Source organism: Pipra filicauda, unplaced genomic scaffold, assembly GCF_003945595.2.
Source record: "Pipra filicauda isolate LSUMZ 115617 unplaced genomic scaffold, ASM394559v2 scaffold210_size2929891_pilon, whole genome shotgun sequence".
Classification (NCBI taxonomy): Eukaryota; Metazoa; Chordata; class Aves; order Passeriformes; family Pipridae; genus Pipra; species Pipra filicauda.
Genome location: NW_024104322.1, coordinates 2,293,926 through 2,309,693, shown reverse-complemented (window position 1 = coordinate 2,309,693; position 15,768 = coordinate 2,293,926). Strand labels below are relative to the sequence as shown.

The 15,768-nt window shown below is 39.7% G+C and overlaps 1 protein-coding gene across 3 annotated transcripts in view; it reads right to left on the bottom strand.

Moving 5' to 3' along the window:
• Positions 1-4,201: 4,201 nt before the first annotated feature.
• Positions 4,202-15,768, bottom strand: part of MET (MET proto-oncogene, receptor tyrosine kinase) — a 92,401-nt gene continuing 80,834 nt past the window's right edge. For all 3 annotated transcript variants that reach the window (XM_027731067.2, XM_027731065.2, XM_027731063.2), the window contains exons 16-21: positions 14,683-14,763; positions 13,920-14,101; positions 12,268-12,377; positions 9,482-9,647; positions 8,445-8,581; positions 4,202-8,300 (exon numbers count right to left, since the gene is read on the bottom strand). In XM_027731067.2, the coding sequence (XP_027586868.2) occupies positions 8,090-8,300; positions 8,445-8,581; positions 9,482-9,647; positions 12,268-12,377; positions 13,920-14,101; positions 14,683-14,763 (887 nt within the window). In that variant the 3' untranslated portion in view covers positions 4,202-8,089. The remainder of the gene's footprint in view (positions 8,301-8,444; positions 8,582-9,481; positions 9,648-12,267; positions 12,378-13,919; positions 14,102-14,682; positions 14,764-15,768) is intronic.

Here is a 15,768-nt window from a genome sequence, read left to right as displayed (position 1 = left end):
AGATTTTATCTTCCTATTAAGGATTGTCTGCAGAAAATAATATTGGGTAGATATTTGCACACAGAACCTCCATATCGTGATGCTTTCTGGTAATGTGAAGATACTAGAGACAAGAAAAAGAATGAAGTACTTGGTAAATCAGTCCTGTTAGACAAAAGAACCCTCAAGTACTGCAGAGAAATCTAGTTTCTGCCAAATAATCCAAAATCAGTTTCCCTTGACTCAAACTTTCAGAAGAAACGAAACTCATTTTAAGATGCTCAGAATGGTTAACAGAAAAAAATTCCCTTTATTTATCCAAATGGGCTGGCAGATACATTTTGAAGCAATTCGCGCTCCTAGACATAGATTTAAACACATTTTAAAATAATTTACTTTGTATTTTTGTGATGGTCTTAAGAAAACCATGCTGCTATAAATTGGTATCAAGATGCCTAGCAAATATATTTTATTGTTGTTGCAGATGCACAGATATTTTTTCAGGATATTTTTGAGTAAACTTAATATTTAACAAAAAGAAGTGGACATAGTCCTGCCATAGATGCTCTTTATTTACTTGCATTTCATGCAGCAGCCCAGGTTACACTTGTCAATGAGGTGTTTTCATCACTTCAGTGACATGATTCATGAGAACTGCCTGGGTCTGACAAACTTTTACCCTCTTTCCATCTGATTCAGATCTTCTGTTCAAAAGTTCTGCCAATAGCTGCAACAATTTGGTGTTCAGGAGTGTATAGAGGACACAAGCAGTTCTGGAGCATTTTTGCAATTATTGAGCTGTTGATCTTTGAGGGAAGTACTTCAATACTGTTACTGTTCTTGTGGCCAGGTGGCAGATATATCACATAGGCATGGCTAGTGATTTAATAGACCAGGTAATTTCAATTTCCAACTGACAATGAATGAAGAAGCTATTCAGATAATTACATTTCTCTACAAAGTGCAAAAATTACATAGTGAGAGTGTTTTTAACATCTAATGATGGTTGTCCTTCTTGAAGCAGTAACCTCTTCTAAGGTTTGCTTAAGGAAACCAATAACATGCAATTGGAGTTGGATGTGACTCGATCCTTGTTATGTCCTACTTGCTTACTAGTGTGTGTGTATTGTCACATCTTCCCATGTGTTTGCCGTCAGTTCTGTACCATAAGCTCCAACAAGCTGCAGCTCCACTGTCTTTCTTAAATTGCCTTTATTTTTTATTGAGTCACACAAATGATAGAGATGACAGTCACACTGTCATCTGAGGGCCTTTTTTCCTTCCTAAATAAATCTCAAACCCTATTTTAAGCATTTGTTTTCAGTTTTATCACACTTGCAAAACATGCCAACTGCCCCAGTGAGCTGCAACCTCGTGGCAGCTGAGGTGTCCATGTTTGGTCATGCGCCCTAAAGTTTTTGGCAAAACTTTTCACATCCTAAAGGAGGATATTCAGCTGTCATTTGTGCCAGAGAGAGTCTCCATGTGTGCTTGATAATTAGAACTCTGGCAAGTGTTAATTCATAGTGTTTGTAGAAATGCAGAGAGCCTCAGAGGCCCGAGCAAGGATGATTTCCCTGTTAAATCGTCACAATGAATATGAGAAAACATTGGCAGATACTAATGAACCTCCTAATGGCACTGGGTTGCAGCAAAGTACTTATTACTGAAACAGAAAAGCACATGGAAACCAGAGGTCTCCTCCAGCTGACTATGGCAAGGATTTACCTTCTGCTGAGGGTCTCTCTCTGGGCATGGTGTGTAGGGAGGAGGCTGCTGACTCTGGAAAGGAAAGCACCAAAATTAATAGTAACAGCAGCCAGGGAAGCAGCATTCCTTACAAAACAGAAATCTTTTCTGTCCCCTGGAGGTCATGGAGTGGCTGCAAGTGCTTAAGATTAGGACTCAGAAGAGTCTTTTGGCATCCTCATTGGAAGTGATTACACCTGGAGTGTTAGCAGGATGGGGATTACAAAAGGCAAATTCAGGTTCAGTGTCAGAGCACACAGTTTCAAGATGAGAGACTGATTTCCACTGGGTTGGTGTCCGTTGGGTCAATAAAGTTGCTCTGAATTCTCCCTGCTGTCTGTGAGATCACAATTTCTTGTAAATGTTTTTCCTAATCGGTCTGGCATAATCCTAAGATTTCCTGTGTCTTTCTTCAATGCTCGGAATACTCAGTTCATGACCTGTTTGTTAAAAATAATGGAAATTGGAATTTTCAGGAATAGATGTTTGGCTTAGTGAGTAAAAAACCCATTAGGATCTCTATTTCATTTATCTACTGTGACCTTTTCCTGTGATATAGTGTTACTGCTGAATCCCAGAAATGAAATTTCTGAAGGAAGAGTTTCATGTTTAGGATTAAAATTTATTTTGATGTGCTTTTGCAGTTGCTCACCTGTACTGCTTCTGCCACTGTAACCCAAATTGCAACCTCATCACTTATTTATATAAAGCACGTAGGTCTCTTCTTCATGACTGAATTTAACAGAGACAGAAAATTAGCAATATGCAAAGACTTAGCAATCCAGAGGTACAGTGTACCATTTTTCTTGATTTTAGAAACCTTTAATATTGTTTGTTGTATAAAAAATCTTCCTTAATAGAGGCAAATTACTCTCAGTGGGTTATAGTGCACTAAAAAAAGTAGGTGTGAATTCAGTAGGAAAATTTCTGTGGGGTGAGGATATCCTTCCCTATTTTTTTAATCTCTTGGCTTTTGTGTAGGGTACCTGTTTTGCAATGTTTTGAGCACTGGCCACATCCACTGTTAATATTCCTGTGGGGGGAAGGCTACCAGTTTAAGTCAGCTGCAGATCTGCTGCAGTGTGTACCTGATATAAACAAAATTAATAGGATGAAAAATTGAGCATGGGAAGCTTGTGATTCTGTTGACCCTTTCAAAAATGCAATATATACCATCCCTGAGAAATCATGAGAAGTAATCAGAGGAATGTGTTACAAATCTGGTATTTAAGTTCAGGCCATCATTTGACTGTGTGTTATGCTGGTTTAGACTGAAGACCCTGGTATTAATAGCGGTCTGCAGTAAAACCTTGGAGATTTTTTACTGACTTTTCAGGGAAATCCTCAAAATGTATTGGAAAGTACATTAGATGTAAATAATAGAATAAAAAATGGATTAGGATTGTGACACAGCAGAATGTTTCCATCCTGAACTGCTATTTTCAATGCCTTTTTTCACAGAATCACAGAATAGTTAGACTTGGAAGGGACCTCTGAAAATCATCTAGTCCAAACTTTTTCCCCAAAATATACTTTGAGTTGAAACTGGGCATATACATTTTTTGTTAAGAAGTAAACATGCCTGGAGAAAATGTGTTTTGATGTTGGGTTTGCATGATATTTTGAAATGACAGCAGCATATAAATTCTGTTTTTTAATCAGCTGAGACATTGTGCAATAAAGTATTTCTGAGTGAGTTAAGTAAGAAAGTTCCCCTGAGATAAGATGCTGGAGAAATGAGCTTGTAGTATCATCTGAGTTAAGAGTAGCACAGGACAGTGTGTGTTGCAATGTTTGTGGGGTACCCACTTAAAATACTCTTCACAAAAGTGAATTTGTGAATTCAGCAGGAGACACCTAAGGTAAGTGGGAGGAAATGCATGGGAGAAAGGTGGGGCTAGCTCCTCTTATCCCAGAAGAACCAGGGTCCCTGGGGACTGCAATGCCTTTTCTCTCCAGGTGTCACAGATACAAAGCACCTTGCAGAGATGAAACACAAGATGGATGACCATGAGGGACATAAGTTCAGGTCCTTGAAATTTCTCATGGATCATGACTGATTAGGGACTTGGATGCTAAATGCAAGCGCTGGCATCCTTGCTGGGCCACGCAAGTACTCCTTATGATACCTAAATTCTGAGTTTCAAATGTCACCCCAACTCTTAAGTGCATCAGGAATTTTAAAGCTCTGCATGGGTGTAGCCTGTGGTTAGGCAAGAGCCTTCCTAATCAAACAGACTGTGCCATAGTTGATGATGACAAATGCTCTGCACCTTTCTCTGACCTATTAATGGGCAGGAGGCTCATGAACTGTGTGTTTGATTTATTGGTGCACTCTGTATTTTTATGTTTCTGAGTTGTTTCCCCTCTACTCCACAGTTCCACAGGTTGCTCTTCCCATGTTAGTCAGAAAAAGCATACAGACATGTAAGCTTAACAGTAAACATGAACAGTAATTTCAGCACTCAGAGCATAAAGTATTACAATAATTCATTTTAATAACATTTATTAGGTCGTAACAACAACTATAAACATAAGTACCATTCAGCTCTTTGCAGATATATGAACTTACTAACATCAAATCTTTACCAGAATCACATATTCTTACAGGTGTCCCAGACACAACATTAACTTTATTAATCAAAAGTTCATAAATAGTAAAAATGTCCTCTGTTTCACATTGCAGCATTCCTCAAGCATGTACATAACAAGTTTGGAGTAACTTCTCCAAATCTATGTGTCATAAACTTCCTTAGCTGTTTCAACAACCATAGAGATGATTTTTTTTGCCTGCAGCAAAGCCTTTTGTCCTTGAGCAATCTACAATTAGTATCTCTCTCAGCAGACATGAAAGTTCATTTCTGAAACGAAAGTGGTGATGAAACACAATACAATATTATCTGCTTATAGGTTGCCTACACACTCTGCCCTCATTATAAATCCTTCAGTTATAACACTGGCTCCCAAGAAGAATATATCCCCCTTATCTGTTCTTTATCTGCACTACCTCTCTTTGAAGATCTTAAAATGGTTGGCTTGCAGCAATGGAGATATTGTACTTAGGGTGGAGTGTGTTTACAGTCAGTTCTTTTCCTTTTTACTATTTACATAGTATTTTTTTAAGGTTGCTACAATTTATGAATCATGTACATTGACTTACATTTTCTGAAATGTTCACAGTGCAGTATTTTGTGGCCTAACCAAACTTTGTAAATGTCATTAAAAATAAACTTTTTTTTAATATAAAAATAGATTACTTTATGTGTTTACACCAACAAACCCAGTTCTATCCTATTCTAAACAAGCTATACAGTAGTATGCACAGAATTCCACAGGAACAGAAATGACATGTGATGTTTGCCCTAAAGCTATAGTACTCTTCCCTAATGAATGAAGGTTTTATTTACTGTCTCTTTTCAAAATTGTTTCTCTGGTCAAAATTTAGAATTAAAAGTAGGTATCATAATTCACTGGGTTGTGTGATTCAAGAAGAGGGTAAAGGGGGCCTAAAGTTATTTCTTTTGATTGGTCATCTCCGCTCTTCAGGGATGGCATGAAGAAGTTATCAATATGCCTGCTATGGCAGTGTCTTTTTAGGTCAGGGCTGTGGCAACACCTCCACTCTTTACTTACCTGTGGCAGCAGCTCTACCCAAGGTTAGGTGGCAGAGCTTCATCTGCTTGTCAAGTGACTCATCAAACAGCAGCCTTCAAGTTTTTAGTCTCAGAGTGATTCATTCTTTATTGAAAGAAATGGAGGCTTTGCATTTTTCAGAAAGGGATCTGCTGATACACGCTGTTCAACTCAATGAAATAGTTGAACGTCGGAGTAACATTGACACTAGGAATGCTTTAAGCTACATGATGGTCCCTTTGTTTTATGTACCGTCTGACTACACCAGAGGACTGGTAAGACTGATATAAAAACATAGAATGGTTTGGGTTGGAAGGGGCCGTTGAAGATCACCTAGTTCCAAACTCCCTGCTGGGGGACATCTTCACCTAGACCAAGTTCTTCAGAGCCTCCTTCAACCTGGCATTGAATGCCACAGGGCATTCACAACTTCCCTGGACAACCTCCTCCAGTGCCTCACCACCCTCACAGTAAAGGATTTTTTCCTAATATAAAATCTAAACCTACTCTCTTTCAATTTAAACCCCTTGTCCTGTCAGTACATGCCCTGGTAAAAAGTCTTGGCCCATCTTTCCTATAAGTTCCCTTTAGGTAGTGGCACACTACAGTTAGGTCACCCTTCTCTTTCCCAGGCTAAACAATCCCAATTCTCTCAGCCTTTCCTCACAGGAGAGGTGGTTCATCCCTCTAATCATCTTGGTGGCCTTCTCTAGACTTGGTTGATGTCCTTGCTTTGCCGAGGACCCCAGAGCTGGATGCAGCACTCCAGGTGGGGTCTCACAAGGGCAGAGTAGAGAGGCAGAATGCCCTCCTTCGACCCGCCCTGCCTTTGATGCAGCCGTGGACACAATTGGCTTCCTGGGCTGTGAGCGCACATCGCCGGGTCATGTCCAGCCTCTCATCCACCCCAAGTGCTCCTGGGCAGGGCTGCTCTCCCCCTGTTCATCCCCCAGCCTGTATTGATACAGAGGGCTGCCCTGAGCCACGTGCAGCATCTTGCACTCGCTCTTGTTAAACCATCATGAGATTGCCATGGGCCCACTTCTTGAGCTTGTCCAGGTCCCTCTGGATGGCATTAGGTGTGTCAACGACACCCCTCAGCTTGGTGTCAGCTGCAAATTTGCTGAGGGTGCACTTGATACCTTCGTCTGTATCATTAGTGAAGATATTAAATAACACTGGTCCCAATACAGACCCCTGAGGGACACCACTCGGCACTGATGTCCCTCAGGACTCTGAGCCATTGATCACTACCTCTGGATGTGACTGCTCACCCAATTTCTTATCCATCTAACAGTCCACACATCAAATCCGTCTCTCTCCAGTTTGGAGAGAAGGATGTTGTGGGGGACTGTGTCAAAGGCTTTCCAGAATTACAGGTAAATGATATCTGTAGCCCTTGTCCACTGATGCAGTCACTCCATCTTAGAAGGCCACGAGGTTGGTCAGGCAGGATTTTCCCTTGATGAAGCCATACTGGCTGTCTCAAATCACCTCTCTGTCCTTCATGTGCCTTAGCATAGCTTCTAGGAGGATCTGTTCCATGATCTTCCCAGGCACAGAGGGGAGGCTGATAGGTTGGTAGTTCCCAGGGTTGTCCTTTCTTTCCTTTTTAAAGATGGGTAGAGTGTTTCCCTTTTTGCAGGCACCTGAGACTTCACCTGACTGCCATGATTTTTTGAATATTGTGAAGAGTGGCTTGGCAACTATATTAGCCAATTCCTTCAGTACTCTGAGATGCATGTCATCAGGTCCCATAGACTTGTCCACATTTAGGTTCCCCAGGTGGTCATGAACCTGATCTTCAGTTACAGTGGGAGTGGCTTTGCCCTCCCTGTCCTCATTCTGTTGTCCATCTGCTCAAGAGGTGTGGAAAGAGAGGTTGCCATTGAAGATTGAGGCAAAAAAGTTAAGTACCTCAGCCTTCTCCTCATCCGTTGTTACCTGTTCGCCACCGTTGTTTATCAGGAGGGTTACACCTTCTTTGAACTTCTGTTTGTGATTAACATACCTGTAGAAACCCTTCCTGTTATTCTTTGCCTCCCATGCTAGGTTTAGTTCCAGTTTTGCCTTGGCCTTCCTCACCCACTCCCTACACAATTGTACTTCTCTGTACTCATTTTACTGCACACCATTTCTTGATTTTGATTTCTGTTAAGACACTTACCATGAGGCTGGCTCTCTTGGCTGCCTAGGTTCTTAGAAACTTTGTTGATGTAGTGTAAAAATCCAAAGTTTGCACCATGTAGGAGGAAAATACATTTTAAAATCTTGTAACTTTCATTGTTTGCCTTAGCCTTTTGTGTGAAAACCATTTCTGCACTGCTCATCATCCTAAAAGACATGCACAGTAATAGTCCTTCCAGCCATAATGATTGATATTCTACTTTCTCCTTCATGGCATTAATGATGAATTTTTGTTCTTGGGTCTGAGCACACATTAATGACAGTTTGTGGGAACTAGCTCTGTATGGTAGCACACCACATTTCCATTTGGTAAATTGATGCAGTTGTCCAAATACTTGGAAATTACTGTGATGGTTTATAGAATCCCATAGCCTTAAACAGTATGATACTGTGTCCTTGTACTAGTGCAACTTGGGCAACAACATAAACATGTGCAACAGTGTTCTCACAAAGACCAGGCAGTAAAAATTAGTGGACAAAATGTTTTGCTTTTTTGTTCATACAACTAAGAATGGATTTTCCTCTATTTCAGACATTCCTGTCATGTGTCAACATCCATATCTATGTTGTCTTGTGATGATAAAAGAGAAGGATAGGGAGCAATGCACTTCACGTTGACATAAGTAGCATTGACATGAACGTAGTGTTCCCCAACAAAAGTGGAGAAGATTGTTGATATATTTGAAACAAGTTCAGAAAATGCTGGACGCATCTCAGGTTTTGGATGCCAGCACTTCAGCATGACTTCGTACCTGCCATTCAAATAAAACAAGTGTGCAATTACAAAATCATGTAAAAAGGAAAAAGCCCAACCCTCTCTTTCCTCCCACAGCCTCAATTACTACAATATCAGAATCAGCAGCATTTGCAGAAGGCTTTGCAAACTATTTACTTACAGTGGATCAGGGCAGTATTCAGGTTGTAGCAGCCTTCTGCCTTGTAATAAGTAAACAGTTATATCAAAAGAATTTACATCAGGATAAGGTGGTGCCCCTCGTGTCATAAGTTCCCATAACAACACACCAAAGGACCACTAAGAAAACAAAGAAATAAATAGTAAGTTATAGGGTTGGAGTGCTTTACATTCCAGTTTTAGAAGATGGTTTGACAGATTTAAGCATTCAAATGCATGGATTTTTCATTTGAAAAGTTATTTTACTGCATTCAGCTTTCTTTTAAGTGCGCTAATAAATGCTGTAAGGACTTGAGGAGCCACTTAAATAAGAACTAGAGAATCTCAACTAAGTAAATGAAAGAAAATAAAAGCCTATAGGCCTGCTACTTTGCTGATATAAATTGGCAGACCTCTTTTGAGGTTAATGGAGCTCTGCCAGTTTACATGAGCTGATGATCTGACTAACTCTGCGTAAATACATACTGAGGACAATATATGTGGTGAAAATTCTATGCATCATAAGCTAATCTGAATCTGGATTGAAAGGAGAGCTAAAATAAAAAGCGATCCTGCCAACTAATGACTTAATCTTAACAATTTTTTCTTCATAAATGGACGGGTAATACTTGAGATTGCTGTTGGCAGTCAGTAAATATTTATAAAGCAAGTAAAGTATTTTTGAGAACTAGTAAATTTATGAGTCTCAAAGTTAATGTGTTTTGTCAAGCTTTCCAGAGCCCCTCCTATAGGTGGGTTCATTTCCAACTTGGCTTCTTGGAATGTCCTTAGTTTCCCTTGGAACGGGGTTAAACTAATTCTTTCCTGAGCAGTAAAAAATAATCAGGTCAACAACTTGTTGTTTTGTGACTGGGACAAATACACTTTCTGGAGGTACACAGTCTTTTATTATTATGTGAACTAAAGTTAGATTCAAATATAAGTTTTGATTTGGAGTTAGTTCATTTATTAAATACTAGAAAGATGTCTCAGGCAATATAAAAGAAACAAATAGGTGATACAAATATGTTTGTACATTACCACATCTGACTTTGTTGTGAACTTTTGAGTTTGTAAACTTTCTAAAGCCATCCATTTCACTGGCAGTTTAGCTCCTGTTTTATTGTGCACACTGTAGTATTCTTTATCATAGACATCTCTAGCAAGACCAAAATCAGCAACCTTGACAGTGAATTTTTCATCCAACCTAGAGAAATGACAAAAGGTATTATTTGCAACTAAGCAGGCAAGATTTACAGTGATGGTGGATTATAATGAGTGACTTGCATTTTTGAAATGGTTGATTATAATGAGTGACTTGCATTGACTTTGAAAGGCAGTACTTTATTTTGGATCTATTAACCAATGTAACAGTGAAACAAAAAGTGCAGCAAAGTATATTTGACACCCATTTAACACAGTGAATGAACCTGGGAAATTACTGATACTGTTTTGATAATACAATTTGACTTACAGTTACCTTAAAACAATTGCTTTGTATAAAAAGATTTTGGCTAATAGCCTATGCATCCTAATTGAGTGCTACATCATTTCTTCCACTGCTGTTTCTTCTTCTGTATCCTTAAAAACAGCTCATTTTTATTTCCAAGTCAAGGCATGTCCTTTCCTAGTTACTCTCAGTTTTGATAAGGAGGGGTCCATCATTATCTTAGTGACTGCCTCTAAACAATAATGTAGTCCTGTAACTAAAGATGTGTTTGCTGCCTGTATTGGGAGAAAATGATGGCATAACAAAAGTTCTGCTGGGGTTACACCTCAGCCCTACCAGAAGACATCCCTAGTTTTGCTTCTCCTAAGGTTGGTGTTTGTCCTGGTAAGCAGTATCATTGTCGCGCTTGTAACAAGCGCGGGTAGAGCCCTCCTCAAATCTTCGTTCGTGAAGCCCAGCCATGATGATGATGATGATGATGATGATGATGAGTATCATTGTCAAAAAATGGATAGAGCATGGGTGTTTGCATGCTTAAACCTATCCATTATTACATGTGCAGACCTAGCCACAGCAAACACTTGCTTTTGGGCTTCTTTACAGAATCACACAATCAGAGAATGGGTGAGGTTGGAACGGATCCCTGAAGAGCATCTAGTTCACCATGACCTCCCCTGCTCAAAACAGGGTCAGGGACTGCAGGTTGCTCAGGATCACGACCATTTGGGTTTTGAATATCAGCACAGATTGAGACTCCACAACCTCTCTGGGCAACTTGTGCCAGTGTTCAGGCATCCTTGCAATAAAGGCATTTCTTCCTATGTTTAAATGCAATTTTCTCTATTTTGATTTGTGCCTGCTGCCTCTTGGCCTGTCCCGGGGCACCACTTAGATCTTCAGTCTACCATATCACATATTTATACATATGGATAAGATCCCTCTGAATTTTCTCTATGCTAAATGTTCCCATCTCTCAGGGTCTACACAAGGCATTCTCCTGTCTTAAATTTATGAGGTTTCTGTCTGGACACCTCTAGTCTGTTGAAGTCCCTCTGAATGGAACATAACCATCTGCTGCATTTATTGATGTTATAACTAAATCCAGTAATGGGAGTGGGATGGAACTCTGATGGGTCAACAGGACACAGTTTATGCCATAGCAGGTTCGTGCACTTCTTCCAGGATAGTGGAATAGAGTTTAGAGTCCACGGGGACTATATTTGCATCCTGGCTTCCTTTCTGATAGACATCACTACTGTGGCAGGGCCTGTGCTTCTGAGTGATGGATTGCACATGGCCACTGGGGAAAGGGGGTGTTCTCTTGTGGCAGCAGCTTTCCAGGCTCTGAAGTGCCAAGCTACATAGAAGTACAAAAGCGCCATTCAGTGGTCATGTGAGACACCCTGATAGCTGTTCCCTCCTCACCCAAGGAAGAGACATAGGCCAGAGGGAATGTCCTGTTGCCACTATTTGGACTTTGATTAGATGAACTAGGACTTTCATCTAGTAATACAAATAATTTCTTCTTAGGAAACCTGAAAATTATGTTGCTTGTGGCTTTTTTCCTCCCTTAAAAAATCCAGCACTTGTAAGAAAATGTTCTTTTTCAGAGGCTGTTCCACTGCACAAGTGTGCACCCTTTGAAAAAAGAATAAAAAATCTGATGTCACAGGTTAATGACCTTTTTGCAGCCAGAGTTCCAGTTTATGACATACTAAAAATAAACTCTAATGTTTAATCCTGTACCTCATTAATTCACAACATTGGTGATAAATCAGCATAATCGTATCGGCAGCTCCTGGATCAGTTAGTCTTTGTGCGAACTGAACTGTCTGGCTACCCAGACACTAGTAAGATTCTTTGAATGTTAATTTGTGTGTGTAGTTGAGTCAAAGTAAGCTCATACTCATGTAATGAAAGGCTACTGTCAAGAGGTCTCACTGGTGTTTCTCTGTGTTCCTGTTTTTCTCACAAAGTTCTGTGTGTTCCTCTCCCTCCTGTTAGGTGTGGCAGCAGAGACATGCTGCTTCTGAAGAGGTTGGGTGGAAGCACAGCAAGTTGAGGCAACAGCAGTTTAACTTCCCTTAGGAGATCCCTTTTAAACTCGCTAACCAATGATTTTGAGATGCTACACTTTCACCTCAGCTTTCTTATTTCTCACACTCAAGAAACCCGTATGTGTAAGAAATGAGCCTGTAGCAAGATGAGTAGCTCATCAGTATGCAAGACAAACATCAGTATAATTACAGAGCAATGAAAAAACCACCCTATTCTGACTAAAAAAAAAGCAGAATCTCGGAAACTTTTATTTCTCTTATCTCACTGTCTTACACAGAAGAGTGTGATAACGTGACTGGAAGTAGATGTTTGTACTTACATACAGTTTCTTGCTGCCAAATCTCTATGGACAAACTTTTTGCTTGCAAGGTATTTCATTCCTTTTGCGACCTGAAGGCCAAATCCAATTAAATCTTTTACTGTTGGATTCTGTAAAATACAAACATTTGTGATACAATGATTGCATAAGCTTAAGGAGCAGACTGCTTTTTGCTGTGACTTTTCAGGTTTTACACCCCACCTATCCTGCCACCAGAATGATCAAGACAGGTTGGTGCTTGTAATGAAACTGGTTTAAGTTTAGGTCAAGTTCTTACCTCCAGTGAGAAGACACACTATAAGAAAACAAAAAAGCTGACAGTCTCCAGAAGAGTGGATTTTGCAGCATAAGCAGCATAACCTGGGCTGGGAAGTGGAACAGTATGCTGAAACAGCATCACAGCTGACACACAGAATTCACATGTGTGAACTTAAGAGTACATGTAACTCAGTAGAAGGTACTAACTATGAACTTGGAGCTCATCAGCTAGAGATGACCAAGAAATGAGAGAGTCCTGTCTAGGACAAAATAAGGCAAATGGGAACTTAGCAATTAGCAGAGGAAGATTTTCCACAATGATTGTTAACTCTTTCTGCTGGTCTACATGGTAAGACAATACTGAAAATGTTAAATATCAGATAAGTATAAACACAAACCTGTAAATCTTTTATCCAACCATATGACTTGTTATGTAATAGTAAAGTTCCCACAGATTTTTGTGTTGTTGACATTGCTCCTTATAATTTTCTTCTGTGGAACAATCTTGTTCAACTGTGTTAATCATTCTATTTATTTCCAGAAGGACCATGGCACTATTCACAGATAAGGGCCCTGGTCTTTGTAAAATGAAAGAAGCTCAAAAGGGAAGAGGTCCCTGTCTCAGAAAGCTTAACTCCTCCAAAAATTAGACAAAATGCTTTTTTTTTTAATTGTACTGGCTATTGTTGATTGCCATAGAGCAAGGCAAAATCCTTTTGTCTCAGAAGTCACTTTGTCCTAGCACTGTGAAATAGGTGAAATACTACAGTATAACGTGGGCTTACACTACCTGAGGCAAGACCTGTGGTCTCATACTTGTGAAAAAGCAGTGAGGCACATTTGAGGAATCTGCAGTTTTTCAATGGAAATGGGGAAGATCTCTGATAAGAGAGTACTCATAGTTTGTATAAAAATTCCTGTTTCTCTTCCTTAATACAAGAATACAAAATATCGATAATAAACAGACCCTGACGCTAGTTGGACATGGAGATCCCTTACCTAGGAGTTGGAAGAGCAGATGGTGATGACTGGTACAGCTGTGCTGAAGTCAACAGAGATATATATGCCAGTTTAAACCAGCAGATGACTGGGCCCCTTGACTTGGCTCTCATAAACACATTTGTTTACAAAGAGGCTTATGGATGAGAAACGAAAAATATTTATTGCTTATAATTTCTGGGAAAGATTCTAGAGAGGAATTTGAGGGGGAAGGGAGGAAGTAGCAGTGCTGTAGCTGGGCTCGATGCCAGCCTAAGCAAGTGCTAAAGGTTAAGGTGTAAAAACAGCAGCAAGTTACAGACGTAATGTAATTAGGAGAGCTTATAACCTGTGGTGTTGGAGCAGGGCGTGGCGAGACTTGCATTACTGTTTGGTAGACCTCACCGTGTACTTACATGAGTCTCATTCCTGATGAAGTTTCGAAGATCTCCATGTTTCATGTATGGAAGAACGACTAATGGGGATCCTTCGTTGGGCAAACAGATTCCCAGGAGTGACAGCACATTGGGATGAGTGAAATCTTTCATGATTATTCCTTCTTTCAGAAACTGAGCTACTTCTTCCAGATCTGTAATCCCTGAGAAATCCAGTAATGAGTTAATGAAAAGAAACGGAAACAAACTATAGAGTTCATTTCTGTACAGCATGTCATTGCACAACAAAGCCATAATGAGAGACTACAAGTGTGCTCCCCACATCCCACAATACAACCAGGTTATGTTGGTGATTTTAATTCTGTTTCTTCTTTTTTTTATTATGAATTACTTAAAATTCAATAACAACACTTGAGTAAATCCCTTAATAAATGTTGTTGTAGTCTCTTCCTGTTCTTCCAGCAGCTTTGCCTACTCTTTAGCAATTTAACTTCCAAATCCAAATCTTCAGTAGACAGTAGAATAAAAGAATTACACTGCCTTTCCCTCATTTTCCAGTGTTCTTTTCTTTGTAGAGGAAATATATGGACATTTCATTTGATACAAAAACATATTGCAATGCCTCGTGTTAATCTGAAGTAATTGGAATTGCTCCAAAGATAAATCTGATTCAGCTGCAACTAAGAATCTTGGTTTGCAAAAGTATACTTCACTGTTATTTATCAGTTCACCCAGTTATCTTTGTAATTAATAGTAATGTCTCACTATTAAACATGTAACTCACTATTCAGTGACTTCACAGCACAATGAATTTTCCTGCTATCGTTATCCAGCAATGTCCCATGGTACACACACCCAAAATGTCCTGTGTAAAAAAATAAGCAATATTAGATTTAAGAAGTAAAATTATCTTTCTGGTATTTTCCACTGGGTAGCAATTATGCTTTAAGAAAGTGATCACACGTCATTTCTGGCCAATTCCCAACACTTGTAATATGTATTTCCTAACTAAGACATAAAACCATTACAAAAAATCATCATTGCATAAAACCATCATTATGTAAAATGAAAACTCTATTTGCAATATAATTGGTATTTCTTGACCTAAACAGAGAGTATAAATAATGCCAAGGCTGGTACCACAAATGTTTCATGTTCTTCTAATGAGTATGCACACAAATACCACGTGAGCCAATTCCCACCATAATCTCCTGTGAGACAGATGTCAAAGGAGGGCACTTGGAAGGGACAGGGAGCAGACAGGAGGGAGCTGACATGACCACTGGATTGGTGGTTCCCAGTGATCTGCAAGCCTATGCAGATCCAGTGGTCCACTGGACTGTACAAACTTGATGCCTCTTTAGTGAAAAGGATGGTCATTGTGGGCTTACAGTCTCTCAGGTCTGCTATTCCATGGAAAATGTTGAGTATTAAAAGTGATGTGTTGGCTGTGGATGGTTTGGGAGTTGCTCTACTGATCACAGACTGATGACATCACTCAGCAGCAGTCTGTGGTCTCTTCTATGGCCTAGTTTCAAGCATAAAATGTCACTAAAAGGTAGTAAGCAAAATTTGCCTTCTTTCTCATGGTCTGAGCAGTGAAATGAACTGCCAGGGACATAGAAATCCCTTCTGATCCTCTGCTTTCCTGTGAAGCAAATGGGGTAGTCTACAGAAACCCACTCTGAGAAGTCAGGTTGACCTGTTCAGGAAACAATGAAGTTATGCTCTAGGTTTGAGCATAAATTTATCCAAATCAAATTATGCACACATAATTGTGGCTTTCTTTCACAGATGTACTATTTACTGGAAACTTTTAAAATACTTATATTTGCAGTTAGAAAGCAAAATAGTTCTTCTGCTTAAGTGT